Source organism: Rhizopus microsporus (assembly GCF_002708625.1).
Source record: "Rhizopus microsporus ATCC 52813 unplaced genomic scaffold scaffold_13, whole genome shotgun sequence".
Classification (NCBI taxonomy): domain Eukaryota; kingdom Fungi; phylum Mucoromycota; class Mucoromycetes; order Mucorales; family Rhizopodaceae; genus Rhizopus; species Rhizopus microsporus.
This window is the reverse complement of record NW_019671928.1, coordinates 765,033-786,827: the sequence shown is the minus strand read 5'-3', so window position 1 is coordinate 786,827 and position 21,795 is coordinate 765,033. Positions and strand designations below refer to the sequence as shown.

The 21,795-nt window shown below is 37.7% G+C and overlaps 5 protein-coding genes across 5 annotated transcripts; 3 read left to right on the top strand and 2 right to left on the bottom strand.

Moving 5' to 3' along the window:
* Positions 1–716: 716 nt before the first annotated feature.
* Positions 717–2,187, top strand: RHIMIDRAFT_34795 (chitinase). Its single transcript, XM_023615132.1, has 4 exons — positions 717–795; positions 856–970; positions 1,019–1,055; positions 1,116–2,187. Exons 1-4 carry the CDS (start codon positions 740–742, stop codon positions 2,108–2,110), a joined length of 1,203 nt encoding a protein of 400 aa, XP_023464512.1. The 5' UTR covers positions 717–739; the 3' UTR covers positions 2,111–2,187.
* A 2,367-nt stretch (positions 2,188–4,554) lies between these two features.
* Positions 4,555–6,788, bottom strand: RHIMIDRAFT_205241 (SPX-domain-containing protein; the record flags this gene model as incomplete). The annotated part of the gene is made up of 2 exons (XM_023606814.1): positions 4,555–4,666; positions 4,720–6,788. The coding sequence occupies 2 exons, from the start codon at positions 6,786–6,788 to the stop codon at positions 4,555–4,557; spliced, it is 2,181 nt and encodes a 726-aa protein (XP_023464511.1).
* A 200-nt stretch (positions 6,789–6,988) lies between these two features.
* On the bottom strand, positions 6,989–9,639 carry RHIMIDRAFT_314745 (uncharacterized protein). Its single transcript, XM_023614957.1, has 2 exons — positions 7,227–9,639; positions 6,989–7,172 (listed from the first exon to the last, which is right to left on the bottom strand). The coding sequence occupies exons 1-2, from the start codon at positions 9,366–9,368 to the stop codon at positions 7,089–7,091; spliced, it is 2,226 nt and encodes a 741-aa protein (XP_023464510.1). The 5' UTR covers positions 9,369–9,639; the 3' UTR covers positions 6,989–7,088.
* Positions 9,640–10,477: 838 nt separating this feature from the next.
* RHIMIDRAFT_205239 (Transportin-PC) lies at positions 10,478–13,648 on the top strand (the record flags this gene model as incomplete). Its single annotated transcript, XM_023606813.1, has 9 exons — positions 10,478–10,573; positions 10,638–10,964; positions 11,026–11,985; positions 12,038–12,466; positions 12,515–12,784; positions 12,838–13,034; positions 13,103–13,361; positions 13,412–13,486; positions 13,541–13,648. 9 exons carry the CDS (start codon positions 10,478–10,480, stop codon positions 13,646–13,648), a joined length of 2,721 nt encoding a protein of 906 aa, XP_023464509.1.
* Positions 13,649–15,610: 1,962 nt separating this feature from the next.
* Positions 15,611–16,314, top strand: RHIMIDRAFT_293550 (uncharacterized protein). Its single transcript, XM_023613995.1, has 3 exons — positions 15,611–15,763; positions 15,826–15,962; positions 16,025–16,314. The coding sequence occupies exons 1-3, from the start codon at positions 15,673–15,675 to the stop codon at positions 16,250–16,252; spliced, it is 456 nt and encodes a 151-aa protein (XP_023464508.1). The 5' UTR covers positions 15,611–15,672; the 3' UTR covers positions 16,253–16,314.
* Positions 16,315–21,795: the final 5,481 nt, after the last annotated feature.

The following is a 21,795-nucleotide window of genomic DNA, read 5'->3' as shown; positions in this document are numbered from 1 at the left end:
TATCTTCTGTTATCTTGTAAATCTTCGCCTTCACTAGTTGTTCTGACGGTCTTTTTATATGAAGGGCTTTCTTTACATGACCCACTTTAACTGCTTGGTGTTGGTTAATCTAGCAGTAAGAGCACACCGAACTGTAGAAGAGGTTTCTATGAATGATAAATCGTCTTCTCCTTCTACAACAGTTCTTGTATATATTTGCATGAATGTTTAATAAATTCAAAGTGATATATAACTACACAAGCTTCTACTGCTTGAAGAAGGGAGCATTGAGCTTTTACTATCACTTTCGTACAAGTATAATATGCGCTCTATGAAAGCCTATTTAGTATAATGAACCAAATATATTAATGACCTTATGTTTCTTTGTATTTCTTTAAGAGCTGGGTATCATCGATGCGAGCGTAAGGCTTTCATTAGCGTATTCCATCCCTGTCCACTAGTTTCTACTTTTGTAGAAAAGAGCAATGATAATAACACTAATTCAATAGTACTGCGTGTATACCTTGTTATTTCCTCATGATTCAAGGGTCTCTCGTCTCAACAGTATGTCAGTTTTGACCTTTTTGTTGTTATCATGTCTACTTGTATTCATGCTCGGAATGAAATGTCAAGTGTCTCATCTTCCTAAAGCGTATACAAGTTTTTGTTCTACAATAGAACTCTACAACAGCTGAATATAATGATAAAAATAGATATTTTCTTGGCTCTTTTTTTCATTTTACTTTTCTTGACTTCTCATATGGAACCACCTCCAGCAACAAACGGACCTGTTATTGCAGGTTACTTTGCTAATTGGTAACATTGCATAACAAAGGCAGAGAGAGGAACTCAACTCAACTGACTAGAATGTAATAGGGGAATCTACGATAGAAAATACAATGTTGTTGATGTAGCTACTCAAGTCAATAAGTTGACTCATATTCTGTATGCATTTGCTAATGTCCAACCGGATGGTCAAGTTGTTCTTGGGGTATAGATTATTACAAGATATAGAATATTATAATAATTATGAATATAGGATGCTTATGCAGATATTGAAAAGCATTTTCCAGCAAGTAAAAAAAATATATATAAACAGATATAAAACCTTTCCGTTATTCATACACAATATATAGACCAATCAGTGAACCGAAAAGAAGACGGATGGAATGATCCAGGCAAGAACCTTTACGGCAACTTTAAGCAGTTCTATTTACTCAAGCAACAACACCGCCACCTGAAAGTGTCACTTAGTATTGGCGGATATACATGGTCTACTCACTTTGGCGCGGTTGCGCGTGATCCTCAGAAACGCAGACTATTTGTAGAGAGCAGCATCAAACACCTAGCCAACTTGGGTTTGGACGGACTTGACATTGACTGGGAGTATCCCAAAGATGACGAGGAAGCGTTTCATTATGTACATCTGCTCTATGAGTTGCGACTGGCGCTTGACAAATACCAACAACAGTGCCATCAACTGAATCAGTCGCGATTATTACTTACAGTAGCCGTGCCTTGCGGTCCCGACCATTATCGCAAATTGAGATTGACCGAAATGCAGCCTTACGTGGATCTATTTTACCTCATGGCATACGACTATGCTGGCTCATGGGATTCTGTCGCAGATCATCAAGCGGCTGTTTATGGTGGCAGATTGAATACAGAACAAGCAGTACAGCACTATATCGCTTGCGGTATCCCTCCACATAAGCTAGTCGTCGGTATGCCTTTATATGGTCGAGGATTTTGCAATACGGCGGGGCCGGGTCATCCTTTCCAAGGACTGCCTCGCGGTACCTGGGAAGAGGGTCAATTTGATTATAAGACATTACCAAAACCGGGTGCTGTAGAATACCACGACTTTGATCGACTAGCCTCATGGTCTTATGACCCTCAGGCTCGTGAATTTATCACATATGATACACCTCAGATGGTTGCTGCAAAGTGTAATTACATACAACAAAGACGGTTGGGCGGTGCCATGTTTTGGGAACTAAGTGCGGATTGTCCTCAGAGAAGTCTGGTCAATGCGGCCTATGACGGCTTAGGAAGGCGGTTAGATCAGGTACCTAATCACTTAGATTATCCAATGAGTGAATATGACAATGTACGAAACGGTATGAAATAAAGTATCCATTTTGACAGATGATTCTCAAAAGAGACCTGTTATTACACTTTATTCGCACATTGATAAAATAATAAGGCAGCAAATGATATAAATAGGAGTCCACCAAAATAATAGGATAATTTTTTTTAGTAAATCAGTCGTTACATTAATATATAAGCACCTATATTAAAAAAGGAATTTATTAGAAAGGGAAGCAAAAAAAGTGAATAAACATTTAAAAGAGATTATTAATGTCTTACCCGAAGTGTATCTTGGGTGTAAGCAGCGATAAGTGGCTCAGAAAAGCAAGAGAAGACAAAAAGAAAGAGTAAGGAAATTAGAGAACAAAGAAAGGAATGAACTGGGAGAGCGAATGAATGGGATCATGTTTAGTAAGTGCCAAACTATCCCAGCTAAGTCTTAGTTAAGTCTTGTTTAAGTGTATGGCTTGTTGTAATCAACACTGGAGTAAAATCCTAAAAGTACTGAACTTCCTTTTTGATAATATAAAACAAAGTCGCGTAACCAAGTTGCCCTTTTCTTATCGCGTTTCTATCCCTATTCCTTAATAAGAAAGGTTTGATGCCTCAAAGGAAGACCAAGACCTTCTTTGCGGTGAACTGTTAGAAAGCGCGGGCCAAAATGTTCATGTCTTGCTCGCCAAGTACAATGACTAAATCAAGCAATTGAAGGGCAATCCAGAAGGCTGAGATAATCAGGTAAGTGCATTAAAGCAATTTATGTCAATTTAGAAAACGTCTGCTCAGAACCGCAGCCAAGGCTCGCAAAACAAGGACAACTTATTCCTAATCATTTACTTCCAAATTTTACTTCACTCGTATCCTGAAAATGTTTCAAAGTTCCCCTCTTGGACTTTTATTTTATCATTACTTAGTTATTGCTCAGCCAAAGTACCACTTTTTCTTTTACTTTTGGTATCCTTCACTAGTAAAACTAGGAAGGATATCATTGTGTTTTTCAGGGTCCATATCTTTTGACAACAATTTTAACTACTTCATGCTGCTATCTGTCGAAGCGGAATCTGCGAATAAAGTGCTGGTTTCTGTAGCAGGCTGGCTGTCGCTGACAGAATTGCTGTAATATGTTGTTGGATCAGAAGCGGGATGAACGATCCATAACCGTTTATCAATTATCATCATGGCGATCTTCTCCCTGTTCGGGCGGCCCTTTTTCTAAAATAAAATAAAATAAAAAAGTAAAGATAATATAGGGCATAGATACTATTCGTACGTAATTAATGCCTAGTGTTTTCACAACACGAATAATGTCGGGGCACCAGGAGACCTTGTAAACAAACAGTGATGTTACGCCGTCATAGTTATTTACAATGGAGTCCGTCAGATGTACGGTGATGCTGTTAATACTAATTGGCATTCCAGCAGCTATCAATGAATGAATTGAGGTATTAATATCTATTTGTGATATCGTCAATGAATAAAGAAATGGAACAAGTCATATTGTAATAATTTATGACCAAAGAAAAAAAAAAGAGATTTATGGGAAAAGGGGAATTGATCCTTTACATGCAAGAAGAAGTGTTGTCAACCAATTACATCTAGTGAATTATATCGTATGACGCGTCATCAACTACTACAGACTACAGATGTCATGAATCAATGTTGTAGCTTAATACAATGTATTGTGTTGATATTTAAGATGACTTTGGTTTGTATACGAAATACATCGTTTATTTGACGTCAAAGGTTGTAATCTTGTTTAATATAAACGTAGAAATACAACACTATTTTATACATTTAGAATGTGCAACTGTATGTACTGTGATATTTGTAATCGATAAAAAAGCTCTGCTTAGGCCACACGCACTCTACTTTTTTTTTTGAGCTACCTATAACACTTTTAATGTATTAAATAAAATGGCTACTACCCTAGCTGGTCATATCCTTTTGGAGCATAAAGGTACAGGTGTGCTTTAATGAATTAAAAATAACAACCTTGTTTATTAGAACAAACAGTGGAGCACCAAGTGAATAGTTCATACAGATAGAATTCGAAACATTTAACTCTACTAAACAATATGGTTAACCCTGTAATCGTAAAGTTAACAAAGGAAGATGATAATGCAAGAATGGGTTGGCCTCATCCTATTTCCCTTCCCCCTACATGTATTATTGGCTTTTCGGCCAAGATGTAAATCAAAAAATTGAGACAAATAAGGTTTGAGCAGGTTATAGGTGGCATGGTACCATAGATGATATTTGGACGATGGGAGGAAAGGATTATATATCATTTGTGTGAGTTACCTGATACCTTTAATCATATACCAGAGTACTTTCACTCAGGCAATTAAATATAAATAATAAACAATTCCATTTAATGAGGTATAATCGAATAAAAAGAAAGAAAAAGGCTTTAAAAAGAGAGTCGAGATGAAAGAGTATATACACATACATGCAAAAAAAAACGGTAATAAAATAATATGATGTCTAACGGAAACGGAGGTAAAAGTTTACGATTAATGCAGCCACCAAGAGAACACAGAGAACAGCAGGACCCCACAGATCATCATAACGACCCACAATACGACGATTGATCATCCTAAAAACAAAATTAATATACAACAAAGCAATATTAAGATCAAAAAAACTTACCATGCACGACGTTCAAACTGGTACAAGGCATAGATAGCAATACCAGCCGAGATACCGATAAAGAGAGCACCAGCAATACGAGACACTTGATCACCAAAATTGAGCAAATTAAGAGCCACTGATAAGAGCAGAGCACAAAATTGAAGCCAAGCAATAAAGGTACGTTCATTTGAAAAAAACACCTTGGGTTCTACCTTGACCTTCTTGACAGGAATAACCGCATTGGGATCGTTGGGATCCTTGACATACATGCCTGAGCTTTCAAAGAGTCGTTTACCACCAGAACCATCGCCCATGTCCAGACGGATATCTCCATTAGAGAACACGATCGCTTCGCCAAGAGGTCCATCGGGTTTTTTAACCCGTTTTTCCTTGAGCGGACCGTAATTGAGTGGATCATCTCCTTTGACGACCAGAGTTGACTGCATACGATGAGGACGATTATCCCAATCATTGATCGATTTATTTCGGTCGAGAAGGGCCTTCTTTGCGTCTTTGTTGTTTTCATTGACCAAGTCCATTCGCAGTTGCTCTGCTTCCATGGCACGGCGGTATTGACCATCGACCAGTGGCTTGAAAGATTTGGAACGACTGAGACCAAAATTGGAAGCACGAGGTTTCCGAATATCAATTTCCATTTCAGACAGCCACCAGGGTAACAGTGGCAGACGGTCGCGGAAGAGATAAGATGCGCCATGTAAATATTTAGAGAACCGTGGCACCTCATGGACGAGATGTGAATCTAACAACTTTTTGAGCCACTCAGGGGTACTGTTTCCAGGCTCCACATTTGCTTCTAGAACGGCATAAGGGAATCGCAAAATCTCGGATTCATGTAGGTAGCTGAATGGATAATCGATGCCAACATCCTGTCGACGCCAGTCTTGAGGTCCTCTACGTCTAGCCCTCATAAAGTTGTCTTCACGCACAAACGCCACATCATTATCAATCTTGACACGCACACGTGGGTCTTCTGGCATTTGGAACACAGTGCGGTGATAGAACACACGGCAAACAGGTTCCAGTTGTTTGTCTCGAATGGATGTTTGAATACCGTTGGCAATAAAGTAGGCTTGGTCGACAAGTTTAGGATCTACGCCCTTGGCTCGCAATCTGCTGGTGTACTCTTGTGCGCTAAGAGTGCCTGTCATGAATCGATGTACGTCATCTGCAACTAATTCGATGCGGTCCTTGACGGAAGCGCCGTCGAGCCAATGTGCCTTGTGTGTGCTTCGTTCAGCAAAGACAGTCTTGTTGGAGGTTGGACCGTACCACTTGAAACGGATCGCTTCAGCACCTTCATCACGCTGAAGCACACTTGTATAAAGACCAAACTCTTGATTATCCAAATAGATATTGGACACCGCGGCATCCGAAGGTTCGTATCGCTTGTCTGAGTTCTGGATGAAGACAGGCAAATGAAGCATGATGATCGATTTGACTTCAGTGATATTATCTGGATGGACCCAGTATTTGGCTGTAGTATCATCATCATTCAATCTCTGAACATTATTTTCATTGAATGGACTTGTCGCACTCTTAGGCCTCTTTCCACGTTGTTTACAAAGATCGAGTAAAGCAGAAATGAAGACGATGGCAACATCAAATCGTTGCTTGTCCAATGGTTTCGCCCTTAATTTTGGAATATATTCATGCTGTAAGTCTAGGCCAGTGTATTTGTCATGTTTTTTAAGTATTTTTTGAAATCCAATATAATTTAGCCTTGTAAATTTTGCCAAGTCATTTACATCAAAGAGAACCTCGGTTAATGCATCCTCCATAATTGTCCAATTTTGGTCAGACGACCACGAGGGATTATTTATAAACGTTTGGATTGTCCTCTCACAATAGCTAATTCTTGCTTCCACCTCACCTAATTTTGCAGTTACAAAATCATAGACCTTTTCTAGCTCATTATCCAGTTTTCTAACAAATTCTTGTTCATCTTGTTGATTCCATGTATGATCTAACTGTCTTGACTTCAAATCATTTTTTAAGACATCGTATGAGATATAAGATAGCTTCCATGGTGGAAATATTTCTTGTTGCAGATGCTCAGCAAATTTCATATTTTACACAGAAAAAAAAGAAAAAGAGAAACAAGAAAAGGATTTTTTTTTTGAAGTTAAAAATAGCTATTGCTTGTTGTTATTTTAGTCAAAAAAAGTCCGCATACTTTTTTCTTGGATAACCAATGATGCTGTTTATGATGACATCTCAATACAAAATAGAACAAGGGGTGTAAAGAGAAAAAGAGATAAAGAGATATGCGTGGTATAAGGGGAATATAATTCCTCTCCTTTTTTATTATATTTCTTTAAAGAGTGTATAAAAGTTTCATCAACGTCATCATCATGAAGCAAAAAGTTTTACAAGTCGGAAGTATTAGTATTGTTTACACCCAAATAAGAATTGTTTTGTGGTGGCGTATTGAATCGAAGAGCAAAGTTAAGCTATATAAAAAGATGAGTTTTTTTTTTCATGCATGTATGCAAGCAAGTACTTACAACAAGGGCACCGATCAATAAGATACACAAAATCACAGGTCCAAAGATATCATCGAATCTCAAATGAGGTTTGGTCGCTATTCTATGCGCTCTCCAACGATAAAATCCAAAGGAGTAGAAAGAAAACAAGAAGGCAATACCAAAAAAGACGGCTCCCACAATACGGTTGACACGATCACCAAAGTTCAAGAGAGTGACGGCAGCCGACAGAAGGATGGTAGCAAAGTGTAACCAATGAATAAACGTACGTTCATTAGCAAAAAAGATTTTTGGTTCAACCATTGCGCCTCCTTCCTTGTTCTTCTTTTTCTTCTTCTTTGGTTTTTCCTCTTCTTCTACTTCTACTTCTGCACCTAGCTTTTCTTCTTCTGCCTTCTTTTCCTTTTTATTCCTTCGGCCTTCTTCCACGATCGTAATGTCTTCACTAAACAGTCGTTCTTTTTCCTTTTCATCCTTTTCGACTTGTAAATAGGAAGATCTTGGCGTATGTTTACCGCCAATGAGAAAATCGGTGGAGGCTGAATCCAAGAATATCGTCGTCCTTCGACCATCCGAGGGCGACATGACTCGACTGATGGAAGAAGCAGTGGTGGGTGATAGAGGGCTATGTTGTGACCAGATAGGATCATCAAATGGGTTACTCGCTCGAGATGCAGCCGAGTATCGATTGACAGTGCGTTTGAAGCCAGCGCTTCGTTCTAACTGAGATTCAAGGTAGCCCATACGATACTTGCCATCGATCAGTGGTCTCAAGCTCTTGGACCGAGAGAGTCCACTGAAATTGCCTGTAGGCTGTTTGGCATTACGGATATCGAGTTCGAGCTGTTCCAACCACCAGGGCACCAAGGGTAGCCTTGAGTTCCAAAAATAGGCAACACCCTGCAAGTATTTGGAAAATCGAGGCACTTCATAAACCAATCGTGAATCGAATAGTCGTGTGAGCCATTCAGGAGGAGGTATATGGGTTGTGGTCTCCATGATGGCGTAAGGAAATGAGTAGACCTCCTCCTCAGAGTCAAAGGGATAATCCATATTCTCTCTTCGCCAATGTCCTCTCGGTGGATCCTCGCGTATAAAGTTGACATCTGTGTCAAGCGTGATAACGATACGTGGGTCATCAGGAACCTGAAAGACAGTGCGATGATAGAACACTCGCATCATCGGCTCGAGCTCCCTTTCCTGTATTGACATTTGAATGCCCGAAGCAATCGCATGACACTTTTTCACTTGCTCCTCAGGCATGTTCTTCTTGTGACGCAAGTCGTTGGCGTACTGCTCAGCTGTATAAGTGCCTTTGATAAACCCATCCACTTGGTCTACATTGAATGAAAGTTTGTCCTTGACGGATAAACCGTTCATCCAGGGCGCATGGTGTGTCTTGCGTTCGATATAAACTTCCTTTGCCTCATTTACAGGTCCGAGCCAGCGACAACGAATTGCCTCGGCTCCTTCGTCTCGTTGAAGTCGGTTCTGATATAGGTCGAAATAAGGGTTGTCAAAGTAAATGCTGGATACTGAGCTATCTGATTGTTCAATTGGTTTGTCTGTGTTGGATATAACGACGGGTAAATGAAATAATAAGATAGCCTTCAATTCCGTAACATTGTCAGGATGTACCCAAAACTTGGCCTTTTCGAATGTGCCGTCTATATTTGAAGGCGAAGGGGGTCTTGCCTTTCCATGAAGTCGACAGAGGTCATGAAGAGTAGCTATTTTGACAAGAGCGAGATCGAACCGTTGTTTATCTAGTGATTTTGAACGTAGCCAGTAAAGTAACCGAGAGTGATCAAACTTGGTTTCGTTTATTAATTTCTGTAAGGCCAAGAAATTGTAACGAGTGTATTTTGAAAGGTCGTTCAGGTCAAGTAGCATCTCTGTTAGTGCGTCATCGGTTGTTTCATACACTAAGGGTGATGTCACATTTGAAAGGCTTCGTTCACAATAAGATATCCTTGATTCTATTTCACGTTGTTTTCTATTAATAAATAACTCTACTTTGTCTGCTTCTGCTGATATGATGGATTCGAATTCGGGTTGCGATATGTATTGATTTTTTAAATTGAATTGAATTTCTTCATAATTGACATATTCGCTTCTCCAAGGCTCATAAATATTCTCTTTAAACTCCTGATCAAAATTCATTTAGAAGAAAAAAAATAAAGAAAAAAGAAAGTCTTAAGTGCATTGTACCTAAAAATATGAATCAACTCCGTTTCTTATTTGTATCACCATTATATGATTCATGTGGCTTATGCTTCATTAGGCTCTTGATCAGCATCATCAGAAACAACAGAACGTCCTTATCATCTCTCCATTTTGAAGTCAACATAAAAGGAGTACAACTCTTGTGTTGCTAGATGATACAAGAAATATTAAAGATTTTTTGTGGTACAAGGCTTGGCAGATCCATCCCTACATATCCGGCACTCTGAAACCCGGGCTTCCTTTTCGTATCAGGAGAAATACAAGTCCTACATAAGCATGACCATCACATTTTCTAACCTCTTTTTTGAATCATGAGTGTATTTGAATAAACAAGTTCTAGTCACATGATCATCAAATTCTCTTGACAGATCAATAATACAAGTGGATATTCATATTAAATTTGACTGACGCATTTTATGCCTGTCTACTTTAGACTTTATGGCCCAAACCTTACTATAACAACGCATTGTAAAACAACAAAAGGGAATAGGCCATTTTCGATTTCGTTTATAAACCCGTTCTATCAAAAGTCGGTCTCGAAGCTAAAGGCAATAAAAACAGACTTGTGAATCTTTTTTTTTTTTAATGCAATTCATTTAATGGCTCTTTATTCATTCCTCTTTCAGCATAATCAGGTGCTTTAATAAGAGAGAGATGTACTTTTACTAGACTTACAAGAAGAAGGTGGTGGCTTATCGGCTACGTCACAAACCTTCTCTCTGGCTTTACCTTTGCTCTCTCCCTCCCTCTCCCTCTCTTTTCTCTCTTTCTTTCTCTTCTCAATCGGCGGTCAGCTCCCATTCTGTTTCTCCTTGCGGCCTTTTTTTTTTTTTTTTAATTCTAAAACGGTTAAAGCCACTTTTTAAGTACCTTTTTTTTTTTTTTTTCTAATTGCCATCAAAAAAGAGAGAAAAAGGAAAGCTATTTTTTTTTCTTCCCTTTCTTTACTGCATCCACCTTTGGGCTTAATATTAACTATTGATATTTGTATGTATTTACTTTCTCGAGAAAAATAGAAAGGTGATAACTAATTTATTGGCTAGGAAATGAGTAACTGGCAGCCTCAACCACAAGGTCTTTCTGACCTTTTACAACTTTTGCGTGAGGCTATTAATCCAACAGATAGTCAAAATGTTCAACAAGTAAAAGAAATGAATAAACATACTTGTGTGAAAAGAAAACTAATACTTCTTTCTTTTATCTTAGAGATTAGAATACTTTAACAAAGTTCCTGACTATAATTCCTACTTGGTTTACATTTTAACTCAAATGCCTCAAGAAGATCAGTACATTCGTTCTGTTGCAGGCTTAACTCTCAAGAATAACATTCGCTCATACTATCCTACTATTCCTCCACAGGTTCTTGACTACGTTAAAGAATGTTGTCTTCAACATATTGGTGACAGTGAAGTAGGCAAACCTGTCAGTTTAGTGATTGCAGCTATTGTTCAACGCGGACAGATTCAAAATTGGCCACAGGCTATTCAAGTCTTATTGGCAAAACTAGATGATCCTAATCCCATTGTAGTTGAGGTAATATTTTGGGAAAGATAAAAAAAAAAAAAGGAAAGAAAAAAACTAACGGTGTTTATAGAATGCGTTTAGCACTTTCCAAAAGATTTGTGAAGATTGCTCCCGCGACTTGGATACAGTGATTGGCGGTGTTCAGCCATTAGAGTTTATGATTCCCAAGTTCATTGCCTTCTTTGACCACCCAAATCACAAAGTGCGTCTCAGCGCCATCTCATCCACCTCTCAATTCATTACGCTTCGTTCGGAACCTCTTATGAAACGTATCAACGAATTCTTGAGCTCCCTCTTCAAACGTGCCACGGACGATAACATCGAAGTTCGTAAAGCAGTATGCCAAAGCTTAGTTGGCCTGCTCGAGATATGCCCCGATGTGCTCTTACCTCACTTGCCCGATTTAGTCGAATACATGCTCTTCTGTACCCAGTCCGATGATGCCGACTTGGCCCTTGAATCTTGTGAATTCTGGCTAGTCTTTGCTGAACAAGACGAGCTCCGAGAACAACTCCGTCCTTATCTCCAAAAGGTTGTACCTGTTTTGCTGAAGGGTATGGTCTATTCCGAAATGGACTTGCTCACCTTGGGAGGTGATGAAGATGATGCTCATGTTGCTGATAGCGAGCAAGATATCAAACCTCGTTTCCATAAAGCCAATGTCGTTGGTCATACCGATGGAGAAGATCAACAAGGTTCAGAAGATAAGAAGCTGCACGATGACGAGGATGATGAAGACGATGAAGATGATGATGAGTTTGATGAGTTTGAAGATGATGAATTCTATGGCGAATGGAATTTGAGAAAGTGTAGCGCTGCTACCTTGGATGTGCTCTGTACTTCCTTCAAGGCTGAAGTCGTCCATATTTTGATTCCTCTTCTCAAGACTGAATTAGAAAGCGGCGACTGGCTTCATAGAGAATGTGGTATCCTTGCTCTTGGCGCTGCTGCTGAAGGTGGCATTGCTGAAATTGCTCCTCATCTTCATGAACTTGTGCCTTATCTCTTGAATAACTTGAATGATCCTAAGGTATGACCAAATACACTCTTGCCATGATAAAACTGACTTTAATTTGCTTCAGCCTCTTGTTAGATCCATCACTTGTTGGACTCTTGGTAGATACTCATCCTGGATCGTTCGCACCAGCCAACAAAGCCCAGAAGCTCGTCAACGTTACCTTGAGCCTCTTGTTCAACTTTTATTGCAACGTGTATTGGATAACAACAAGCGTGTACAAGAAGCGGCCTGTTCTTCTCTCTCATTGCTGGAAGAGGAGGCCACTGTCGATTTGATCCCATATCTCTTGCCTATATTGACCACTCTTTCTGCTGCCTTTGACAAATATCAACACAGAAACTTGTTGCTCCTTTATGATACTGTAGGCACCTTGGCTGATGTCGTTGGAGAAGCTTTGAACAATCAACAGTTTATCGATTTGATCATGCCTCCTCTTATTAGAAAATGGCAAGCAATCCATGATGACAATACAGACCTATTCCCCTTGCTAGAGGTATATTAATTACAGTATAGGCTGTCTTGTAACTAACGCATACACAAGTGTCTTTCATCCATTACAACTGCTTTGGGTAAAGGATTCAAACCATTTGCTGAACCAGTTTATAGACGCTGTGTTCTACTTGTTTTGAAGACGTTGGAAGAATGTCAAGCATTTTCCATGGATCCTTCTTTAGATGAGCCCGATAAGGACTTTATGATTGTCGCATTAGATTTACTCTCTGGTATAGTACAAGCCTTAAATACGGATGCAGAGCCTTTAGTTGCAAGCACCAATCCACCTGTTGTTCAGTTCTTGTCCATCTGTGTTCAGGTAATAATAGCAAACAAAGGAGCAATTTTGTGCGTGGCTAAACGTCTGCTTAGGATGAAGTAGCTGAAGTTCGTCAATCCGCTTATGCTTTGCTCGGTGATCTTGCTATCTCATGCTTTGAGCATATCCGAGCTGTCGTGCCTCAATTCATGCCACACATTCTTCAGCAGATTGATCCTCAAGCAGAACACTTGTCCGTTTGTAACAATGCTACTTGGGCAGCCGGTGAAATTGCACTCAAATGGGGTAAGTAAAAAAAGAAAAAAGAAAAGAAATAGACAATAAATAAATTTGTTCTTTCCTAGGCACTGAAATCAGGGATTATGTCGAGCCCTTGTTACAACGTCTATTACTTTTAATCATGAATCCTCAACTCCAGCGTACGCTTTTGGAAAACGTCGCAATCACGGTCGGTCGTCTTGGTCTCGTGTGTCCCGACTTGGTTGCACCTCACCTTCAAGTCTTCGCTAAGCCCTGGTTGAATGCTCTTACGCCTATCCGACCTAATGATGAAAAGTTGACAGCATTCAGTGGTTTATGTGAAATGATCAAGATTAATCCTCAAGGCGCAGTTCAGGTAAAAAACAGTAACAAGTAAATATATGTAGTATACTAAACTCTTATTAGGAATTCCCCTTATTATGTCATGCAATTGCTAATTACCAAACCGCTTCTCCAGCTTTACACGAGTCCTTTGGCAATGTAAGTTTGGTTATAAAAGGAAAAAGAACGATGAACTAACACGTTATTGTGTAGATTTTGATGGGATACAAGAGTATGTTTGGTGAAGCACAATGGCAACAATTTCTAGCCTCCATGCCACCAGAATTGAAAGCACCCTTACACGAACGTTATGGTATTTAAATAGTATACATATTAAAAAGAAATAAATTCCCCTTGTATAAAAACAAATGCTCGGATGTGTGAAATATTCAAATATGGAAATCGGATTTTTACCAAATAAGGCTAATGTAGATAATCAAAAGCACAGACCTACCTGTTGACCATGAAATGAGTGACGCTAAATAAGCCAAAGAAGAGTCATTTGAAAGAAAAAAAAAAATAGTATAACTGATGCGACATTTTCAACAAGGCTGTATATATGAGCATTGAAACAAAAGCAAAAAGTCACTCTTTATACTATTATCAGTTATTGACAAGTTCATCATGCAATAAATTGACAAGTCTACTGTAGTTCTGGTGTTTACTTTTATTGGAAAGATGTCTTTAACTACATACAGCGGCTTACCGTTTGCTATGAAAATACATGTGATATTATATTGCAAAATAATACGAACAAGATATGGTGTAATACATCTTTATATCATATATACTGATAGAAAATACGTTATCAACTTTCATTCTTACAAAACACAATCTGAAAATTGACTCTGACTAGTTTGATCATTTCTTCTACTTTGACAATAACATGCTTAATTTATATTGATTTCCTCTAACATATTTAGATATATTATAAGTGTTCCACGAATTTCTTTTTTTTTTTGAACTTGCAATTGGAAATTATTGAGTGTAAAAGCTTGTCTACGTAATGTGAATATCTATTGTTGTTTTGAGATATTTCTTACAAAATAGTAGTAATGCAATAGTGGCTTCATGCGTAAAATTTAAGCACATAATGATGACGGACAAGGCACGTTTAGCATTTCTCCCTTAAAATCAATACATAAATTTTAATATGTATTAAAAAAACCGCGCTTTTAAAAAGCTCCATATACACTTTAGAAATATATTTGCAAGCGTCCTCTGTCTTAAATAAACAAAGTAACTTGAAGCACCAAGCCTTGTATTTATTGATGGGACTCATGAAGGACATAGCTAATAGCTTCGATTAATTCAAAGGTACAGGCACGACACTCAATTTTTAAATAAGCACATAAAAGCGACCAAAATAGAGAAGCCAAGGCTAACTAATAATAAGGAAAAAATGAATGAAGCAAGAAAAAAAAAAAAAAAGATGTCAGGAATTAAACAGGAAAAGGAAATATAATAAACGATAATATTTCGAAAAAGTGTAAAATAGCTAACATAAGGAAGGCAGCGCTGTCAAGACAGAAATGATGTTTTGAGCATAATCATTAACATTTTATTTTTATAAAATACCTTCTATATGCCTTCTTCAATATCAGAAAACTGCAAGATGTTGAGAGACTATCCTAGAGAAGCGTAAACTAGGATACACAACTGCACAATCAATCAAATCTGTCATGGGAATCTGCTTACTCTGAATTAATCAATCATAGTAATTGTGCCAAGAGAGGAAGAGCTTCGTTTAATTTAGTCATGCAAGGATAAAAGAGTATAGCTATTGATAATAGCTTTACATCAAAAAGCGTTGACTTCCTAGCCCCAGGCTGATCATGTCTTATACAATCATGCTTAGAGCGAATGAAACAGAAGTAAGGCACAAGTTCAGCTAAAAATGGGTCAGATACAGGGCAAATGAGTAGGAATAAGCAACATAAAACTTTCTACTCCTTCCTGCTAATCATCATTATTTTTTTGCTCATTCAAAAAAAGAAAAGCAAATTATCGGCTTTCTTTAAACGTCATCTTCCCTTTACTCCTTTATGACATTAATATTAATCTGGATTTTGATATTGGCACATTTCCTTTGACAGCCGCTTTTAATTAAAGCAAAGCCTATACGCCAAGAGTTACCAGCATCCGGGAATGATTGTGTCACACATGATAAAAATAATCGTGCCTTCATGCAGCAAGTGTAACACGAGGATTCTGACTTTTTTGAGAGTTTTTAATTAGCAAATTAGATCAAGAACAAACGAACTCAGTTTCGCATATAAAAAGGATGGATCAGAGGCCATGTCGATTTTATTCATCAACTTTTCTTAGTAAAGTCCTTTGTTACCATGAAGTTATTTGTTCTTGCTGCTGCTGCTCTCTCTACCCTTGGCCTCGCTCAGGCACTCAATCAGCCTCGTTGCCGCACGACCTACAAAGGTAAACACTCTGGTCTTTGCATTTTATCCCATCTACATGAAATTTGATCATTGTACTTGTAGCTGTTAACGGAGATACTTGTCAATCAATCGCTAGTAAGCATGGTATTACCAAGGACCATCTTTCTGAGTGGACCAAGAAGATCAATGCCAGTTTTGACTGTGACAAGGTAAAGCCTGGTGATTCAATCTGCTTGAATGTAAGTGTAATAGACTTTTTACACTTATACATAAAATTTTGATGCTGTTACCTTTCATATAGTATGAAGGCCCTATGGAAAAGAGATCTGTCAAGAAAGCCCCTACCAAGAAGCATACCACTACCAAAAAGCCTGTTCATCGCAAAAAGCATACCACTGCTAAGAAGCCAGCTCATGCAAAGGACAAACGTGAAGTAGAGGAATCTACTGGCCACAAGAAGAAGCCTGTCCATCTCAAAAAGCACACCACCAAGCCTGTGCCTCCTTTCAAGAGTCATGCTCGTGACTAATGCCATTGGTTTTAACTAATCTATGGATTTAATAAATCAAAGAAATGTTTCTTTATATTCTTTCAGATATTTTCTTATTTAGATGAAGTTTATTCTGACTGAAAATTTTTCAAGAAAGTAGTAGATAAAAGGAATAGTTAAATAACTGTGCATTGTTTCAATAAAATACAATGGAACTTGTTTAATAAAAAAGACGCTTCCCAAGAACAAGATTTACCATCAGCTCTGAAAGCGCAAACTGAATCACTCATTACAATACGCATCACGTATGGGTTCGTAAAAGGCCATAAACTGGAATATAATACACTATTTCAAGATAAAAAACAACAATTCAGATGCTACCTATAACGACTGACTGTTATTACAAGTATTTATTGCGATTTTCAATTTTAGTCTAGTCATGTAGATAGAAGTTGGGGTATCAGCATATTTCGCACGGAAGATATTATCGAATAATAGCCCAGAAAACATTGATTATATATCTACATTGATCTCTCTTGAATTTCAAAGCTTTATTTTATATTAAATCTGAGAAAAAAAAGCATACCTAAAAGCTTTTAAGTACATTTTTCATTTTGGTTTTGCCAAAATTGTCATTTGCTTTTGTTTATTTTGTTTTTGCTTAGCCTTCATCAACAGAAAGAGGCTCGAACCCATCATTTGAAAGCATTGGGGAGTTTTCTTAATCTTTTATTGAAAATACTGGCCATTATGCTCAATTTCTATTGGTAAAATATCAAGTCATTTTTATAGGATTAATAAAAATAAAGACACATCTCTTTTTTTTTATTTCAAGCGCAACAAAATTTAAAAGACAAAAAAAAAAATTGTAAAAACTACTCTATACAAGTTCATGGTGGGCTTATGAGTGTATTAAACAAATGATGACCAACATCTTTAAAGTTTTATTTGTGTAAATGTGCAGACTACAAGTTTGAAAAACAGTACTTTAAATTTCATCTGGTTCTTCTTTCCAGCTTCCTTTGTTCAATGAGAGCTTCAGAGCAGGGTAGGTGACACACAAGGCGTCCGTATGAGCCAGGAACCTGCCTTGTATGCTAAGGAAGCACCACTTCACGAAGCAATGGAGAACGAGAAGGAAAACGACGAAGGAATTCTTGAAGGAGTACCTCTGGTTTGAAGATGCAAGTAAAGGCTGCGGCTCAGAGCTGCTAGCAGGGCCAGAGGTATTGGGACGATCCCTTTTGCGTGACCCGCTTGGTACTTCCGAGCCATCAGCTTTTCTTTTTTTTTTTTTGAAAGATAAAGAAACAGTGGTATCAGACGAGAGGGAATCCGTATGTCTTAACTTCTTTATCTTTGGTTTTGGTTTTTTGCTAGCTCCCCCTTTTCAGGTTCGTAGCTGCGCAGTGATCTGCTGTAAAGGAAGTATGAGATAGAAGTAAAGAATGAGCTTACTTGATTCAGGTGTTAAGCGAAGCTGTCATATACCACATCTTTAGAGAGAGAGAGAAAAGTGAGAATTACTTTTTTTAATATCTCATCTAGCCCTGAGCTTCTTTTGTGTACAATGAATCTCATTCTTGCTATACATAATAAGGCTTTTATCTCATCCCCATTCTCTTTTTACGGCACTAATATTGCACTTGCATATGATACATACATCATTTGATACAGCATATTGTCGCACGCTCTTATAGATTATTGTTGCCTTTAAATAGTCAACAAAAACCCCAAACCTGTGGCTATCTCACCAATCGCTCATTATTGTTGAGTTTGGACCTTAAAATGTGCGAAAGAAGGTGATAAGACTAATTCTTTTGTGAATGGGAAAATAGAAGAGGTTCGAGCCTTCTAGTGTTTTTGCAATCAATAACCAATCTCTGTGTGAAAGAAAAAGTCCCCTTTATTTTATTTAAAATAATGCGATGTTTATGAAATTTTAAATAGTTGGTATCCTGCTATGGTCGTATGTGGTAAAGCTGTATTGATCTTCAACTAAATGTAACGACGATAACGTATGTGTTACACGCCGTAGCAAAGGCCTTTTCTTCTACATTGATATTCGATGGCAACAACTGAAATGTTCCATAGCATTAAAATGAAGCAATAAGACAATAAAATACTACAACTATAGTTATAACGTGAGATGCACCAAAGTACAGTGCATGTTGCTATGACAAAAACCTCCTTAAAGCCGTATTATTGTTTGATTATGTGTAACTGAGATTCAATTGATCATCCTTGAGCAAGTAACATGTGAATATTATTACCATAGCTCCCTCACTTATTTACTTGTTCATCCTGTTCACTGCTTATTATATTATAACAGTAACCTGTTCACAATAACGAAGTTAGAGGGTAGCAAAGTAAGAGTATTCCCTATCATAAACAGTGTTAAAAAAGAGGGGGCAAGAACGGTTATTTTCCAAATTCGGAACAGTTCTGAGGCTCTATCGAATCTACGGGAATGTATTAAAAAAAAGATTTACACAGGGCGTTTTATTGAAGCGAATTAGCTGCATAAAGCAACAATAGAATCTGTTATAGCTTTAAACCAGAACTCTATAAATATGCTTGTCACGATTAATGGTACAATAAGGCACAAAGATGTCACTAGATTGCTCATCTAGTGGGTCATCTCTCATATCGTTGACATTATGAAAAACTATTGTCACACACACACGCATAAGGCTTAGTTACCAAACGCATGCCTTGTTTATCATTCTTTTATTTTACCCCATCAGTTTGGTCAGCAGATAAGAGTAAATTAGCAAAGATCCTTTTTAAGAAAATAAGGTTACCTGCTTCCTCATACCCTAGGCGGTTTTAGACGCCAATGGCGACGTAACGAAATGTTAAATCACTATTTTCTTTGATTTTCTGAAGATAGACATGCATAACTTGCCATGTAAAAGATATTAGGATGACAATTCATGTCAATCATAAGTAACCAACTGTAGAAAATGGGTGTTTACTTTGCTCTTTTCTATTTGGAAAACTTTGGGCGAAACACTGGTAATTCCAGTTGTGTACTCTGGCCATACCAGCACTTAATAGTTCCCCTTTTAATTTAATAGATAGTAATAGTCAGTGAATGACTCTTTGTTGTTTTAGTAAAGTATATGAACATCACAGTATAAACTTTATGTTTTGCAGTCATTTTCGAAATTATACCATATACAATCTGCAGTTACATAGCGAGAGATTCTTGAAGAGCTGATTAAATAATATCACTTATAAAAGGTTGAAGAAATACAGTACTTTGGGATATTTATTAGATTAAGCAGAATACAGTATACTAAGGGCATTACAAGATTGGGATTTTTATTGTAAAGACGGCCAAGAGGAGCAGCAACATTGGTCGTTCTGAATGTAACCTTTGCCATAGCAAAACACCATTGACTTTGGGATATTTTCCTTTTCTTACTTGAGGCAATCATTGACCACTAGCAGATAAAGAGCGACCATTGTTCCAAAGAAGTGATGATAAAATAGCAACGCCTGAGTGAGCTATTAAGAGCAGTTTTTTTTTTCGTTTAAATTCATTATAAGAAGAAAAAAAGGGGGCTGCCCTATTAAAATAGCAAACCATATTCATAGAACAGAAATTGGCGGCCAAGCAGTTATCACTAGTAGGTTAAGATCATAATTCATCACAAGCCAGGGGACGAGACGCCTCAGAATACGGCCTACCCTTTTGATAGCCAACGAAAGATCTAGGTTGGTCCTTTTTCTGCTAGAGCCACCGAAAAACAGATCTTACTTAGAAACGCCTCCAGAGAAGTCATTTCTAAGAAACGGTATGGTGAACCAATCAAAAGAGTCAGTCTGTACTGTTAGTGCCTCATGGTTACCGAAAGGGCCCAGGTTAGTCGAAAAGGATTTAGAAGGGTTCAAAAAAGAGAAAGAAAAAGAGAGAGAATACTGGTTTTGTTGTTGTGCTCATGTTGTTGTTTTTTGCTGGCTTTGCTGTTTTGGTGTTGTTGTTGCTGTTGATTGTGAGAGTGTGAAAAAAAAGGGGAAATATCCCTTGAAACGGTAACGAGACCATAATAGAGGGGATGAAATTTCTGGAACCAGATAGAAAGTGCTCCCTCAAAGGAGAACGAAAAAAGCTCAAAATCCTACCGACCCATAAAAGATTTCTATTTGATATCAAGTAATAAAAAGAAAACAGAGTAAAGAGGAGTTGAGTTTTTAGGGAAGGGGCGAAAGTTCCTTAAGGAACTGAAATTGAATCAAACAAAAGCACAGGGTAATGAAGATCCGGTCATGCTTATGAAATATGACCATCACTCTACAATGCACTTCTGTAAGTTCAGAAAGAGAAAAGGTAAAAGGCAAAGAAAAAATTAAAAGTAAAGAGAAAAAAGAGAGAGAAAAAGGGGAAGAAAACCTTTGCATTTTAAAAAAAGTAAACAAAAGTCATTATTATTGTAATACAAAATTAGCTTCATACGCAAACACGCCTTTGAGATACGCCATTTATTATTATAGTCCTCCGAATATATCCAATCGTCTTTATTATCTTTCATAAACACCTACTTTATTTTCTATCCTCATTGATTCTAAATAAGCATATGAGTATATAAGCATTACTCGTTATCATGCAGTATATTACAAAAACAAAGGAGCCCTTTAACACCAGCCCATAGTTTTATTTCATTTATGTAATGCTTTTACATGCTTTATGACCTTAGGAGCGTATCCTGATGCGTTTGAGGATATAAGTTATCATAATACTAGAATTTAATCTTATAGTAAAGCATACTCCAATGTTTTTATCGTGCACCGGATGGCATCCAATGTTGCCAACCCAGAATTTACAGTCACTTGAATCATTAACATGACTGCAATAGGTTACAGTGCGAACAAAGAGTGCGTTCAACCCTCTAAAGGATGAACAGAACAGAACCAAAGCATCATCACAGGGAGAAAAAAAACAAGGGACATTTATCATCGTGCATCAGGTGACAACATTTAAAAATTAATAATAATCATAAATTCTCTTCCTTAAAAAATCCTATTCGAGTCCTACTTTAATAGTATACAGCTCTTCTTTCAATAACGTATCTACTTTGTTTGTCGTTGACTTAACTGGTCATTTTCAAGCCTAAAACTGAATACAACCTTTATTTTCTCATAAGGATAGTTATGCCCCCAAGTTTAATCAGCATAAATCATTATGAAAGCATCTCTTCCAGTTCTACGGGTATGACTTTCAAGCACGACCGAAGCATTCACACTCTGTTCAGCCTGATACACTTGATACCTCTATATGGTACAACTGTCCATCCTGTACGGATATTTTTGAATATCTCGCATATTTCCATGACCATATAATAAGGGAGCATATTCAAAGATTAGTTATTATTTATGTTTTTAACTGGAGCAGATTTTTGGTACTGACGTTGATCTTTTTTTTTTAGCACTGTTAACAATGACACCGAATAATCTGCCTCTTGATCTCTGGAGCCATCCCCTGTAGCGACAGTTGAGTAAGCCTAGAAACATTTTTCCTTCATCTGTATGGTATGAGGCACACTAACTGCATTTTTGTATGTGCCCTGTAGAAAGAA

Bases quoted from the DNA above. Each gene is read 5' to 3' on its own strand.
- RHIMIDRAFT_34795 (XM_023615132.1), top strand. From the start codon at position 740: ATGGAACCACCTCCAGCAACAAACGGACCTGTTATTGCAGGTTACTTT. The intron at 796-855 runs GTAACATTGCAT...AGAATGTAATAG, and splicing joins GCAGGTTACTTTGCTAATTG to GGGAATCTACGATAGAAAAT. The intron at 1,056-1,115 runs GTAAAAAAAATA...CACAATATATAG, and splicing joins TGAAAAGCATTTTCCAGCAA to ACCAATCAGTGAACCGAAAA.
- RHIMIDRAFT_314745 (XM_023614957.1), bottom strand. From the start codon at position 9,368: ATGAATTTTGATCAGGAGTTTAAAGAGAATATTTATGAGCCTTGGAGA. The intron at 7,173-7,226 runs GTAAGTACTTGC...CTTTTTATATAG, and splicing joins TATTGATCGGTGCCCTTGTT to CTTAACTTTGCTCTTCGATT.
- RHIMIDRAFT_293550 (XM_023613995.1), top strand. From the start codon at position 15,673: ATGAAGTTATTTGTTCTTGCTGCTGCTGCTCTCTCTACCCTTGGCCTC. The intron at 15,764-15,825 runs GTAAACACTCTG...TTGTACTTGTAG, and splicing joins TTGCCGCACGACCTACAAAG to CTGTTAACGGAGATACTTGT. The intron at 15,963-16,024 runs GTAAGTGTAATA...CCTTTCATATAG, and splicing joins GTGATTCAATCTGCTTGAAT to TATGAAGGCCCTATGGAAAA.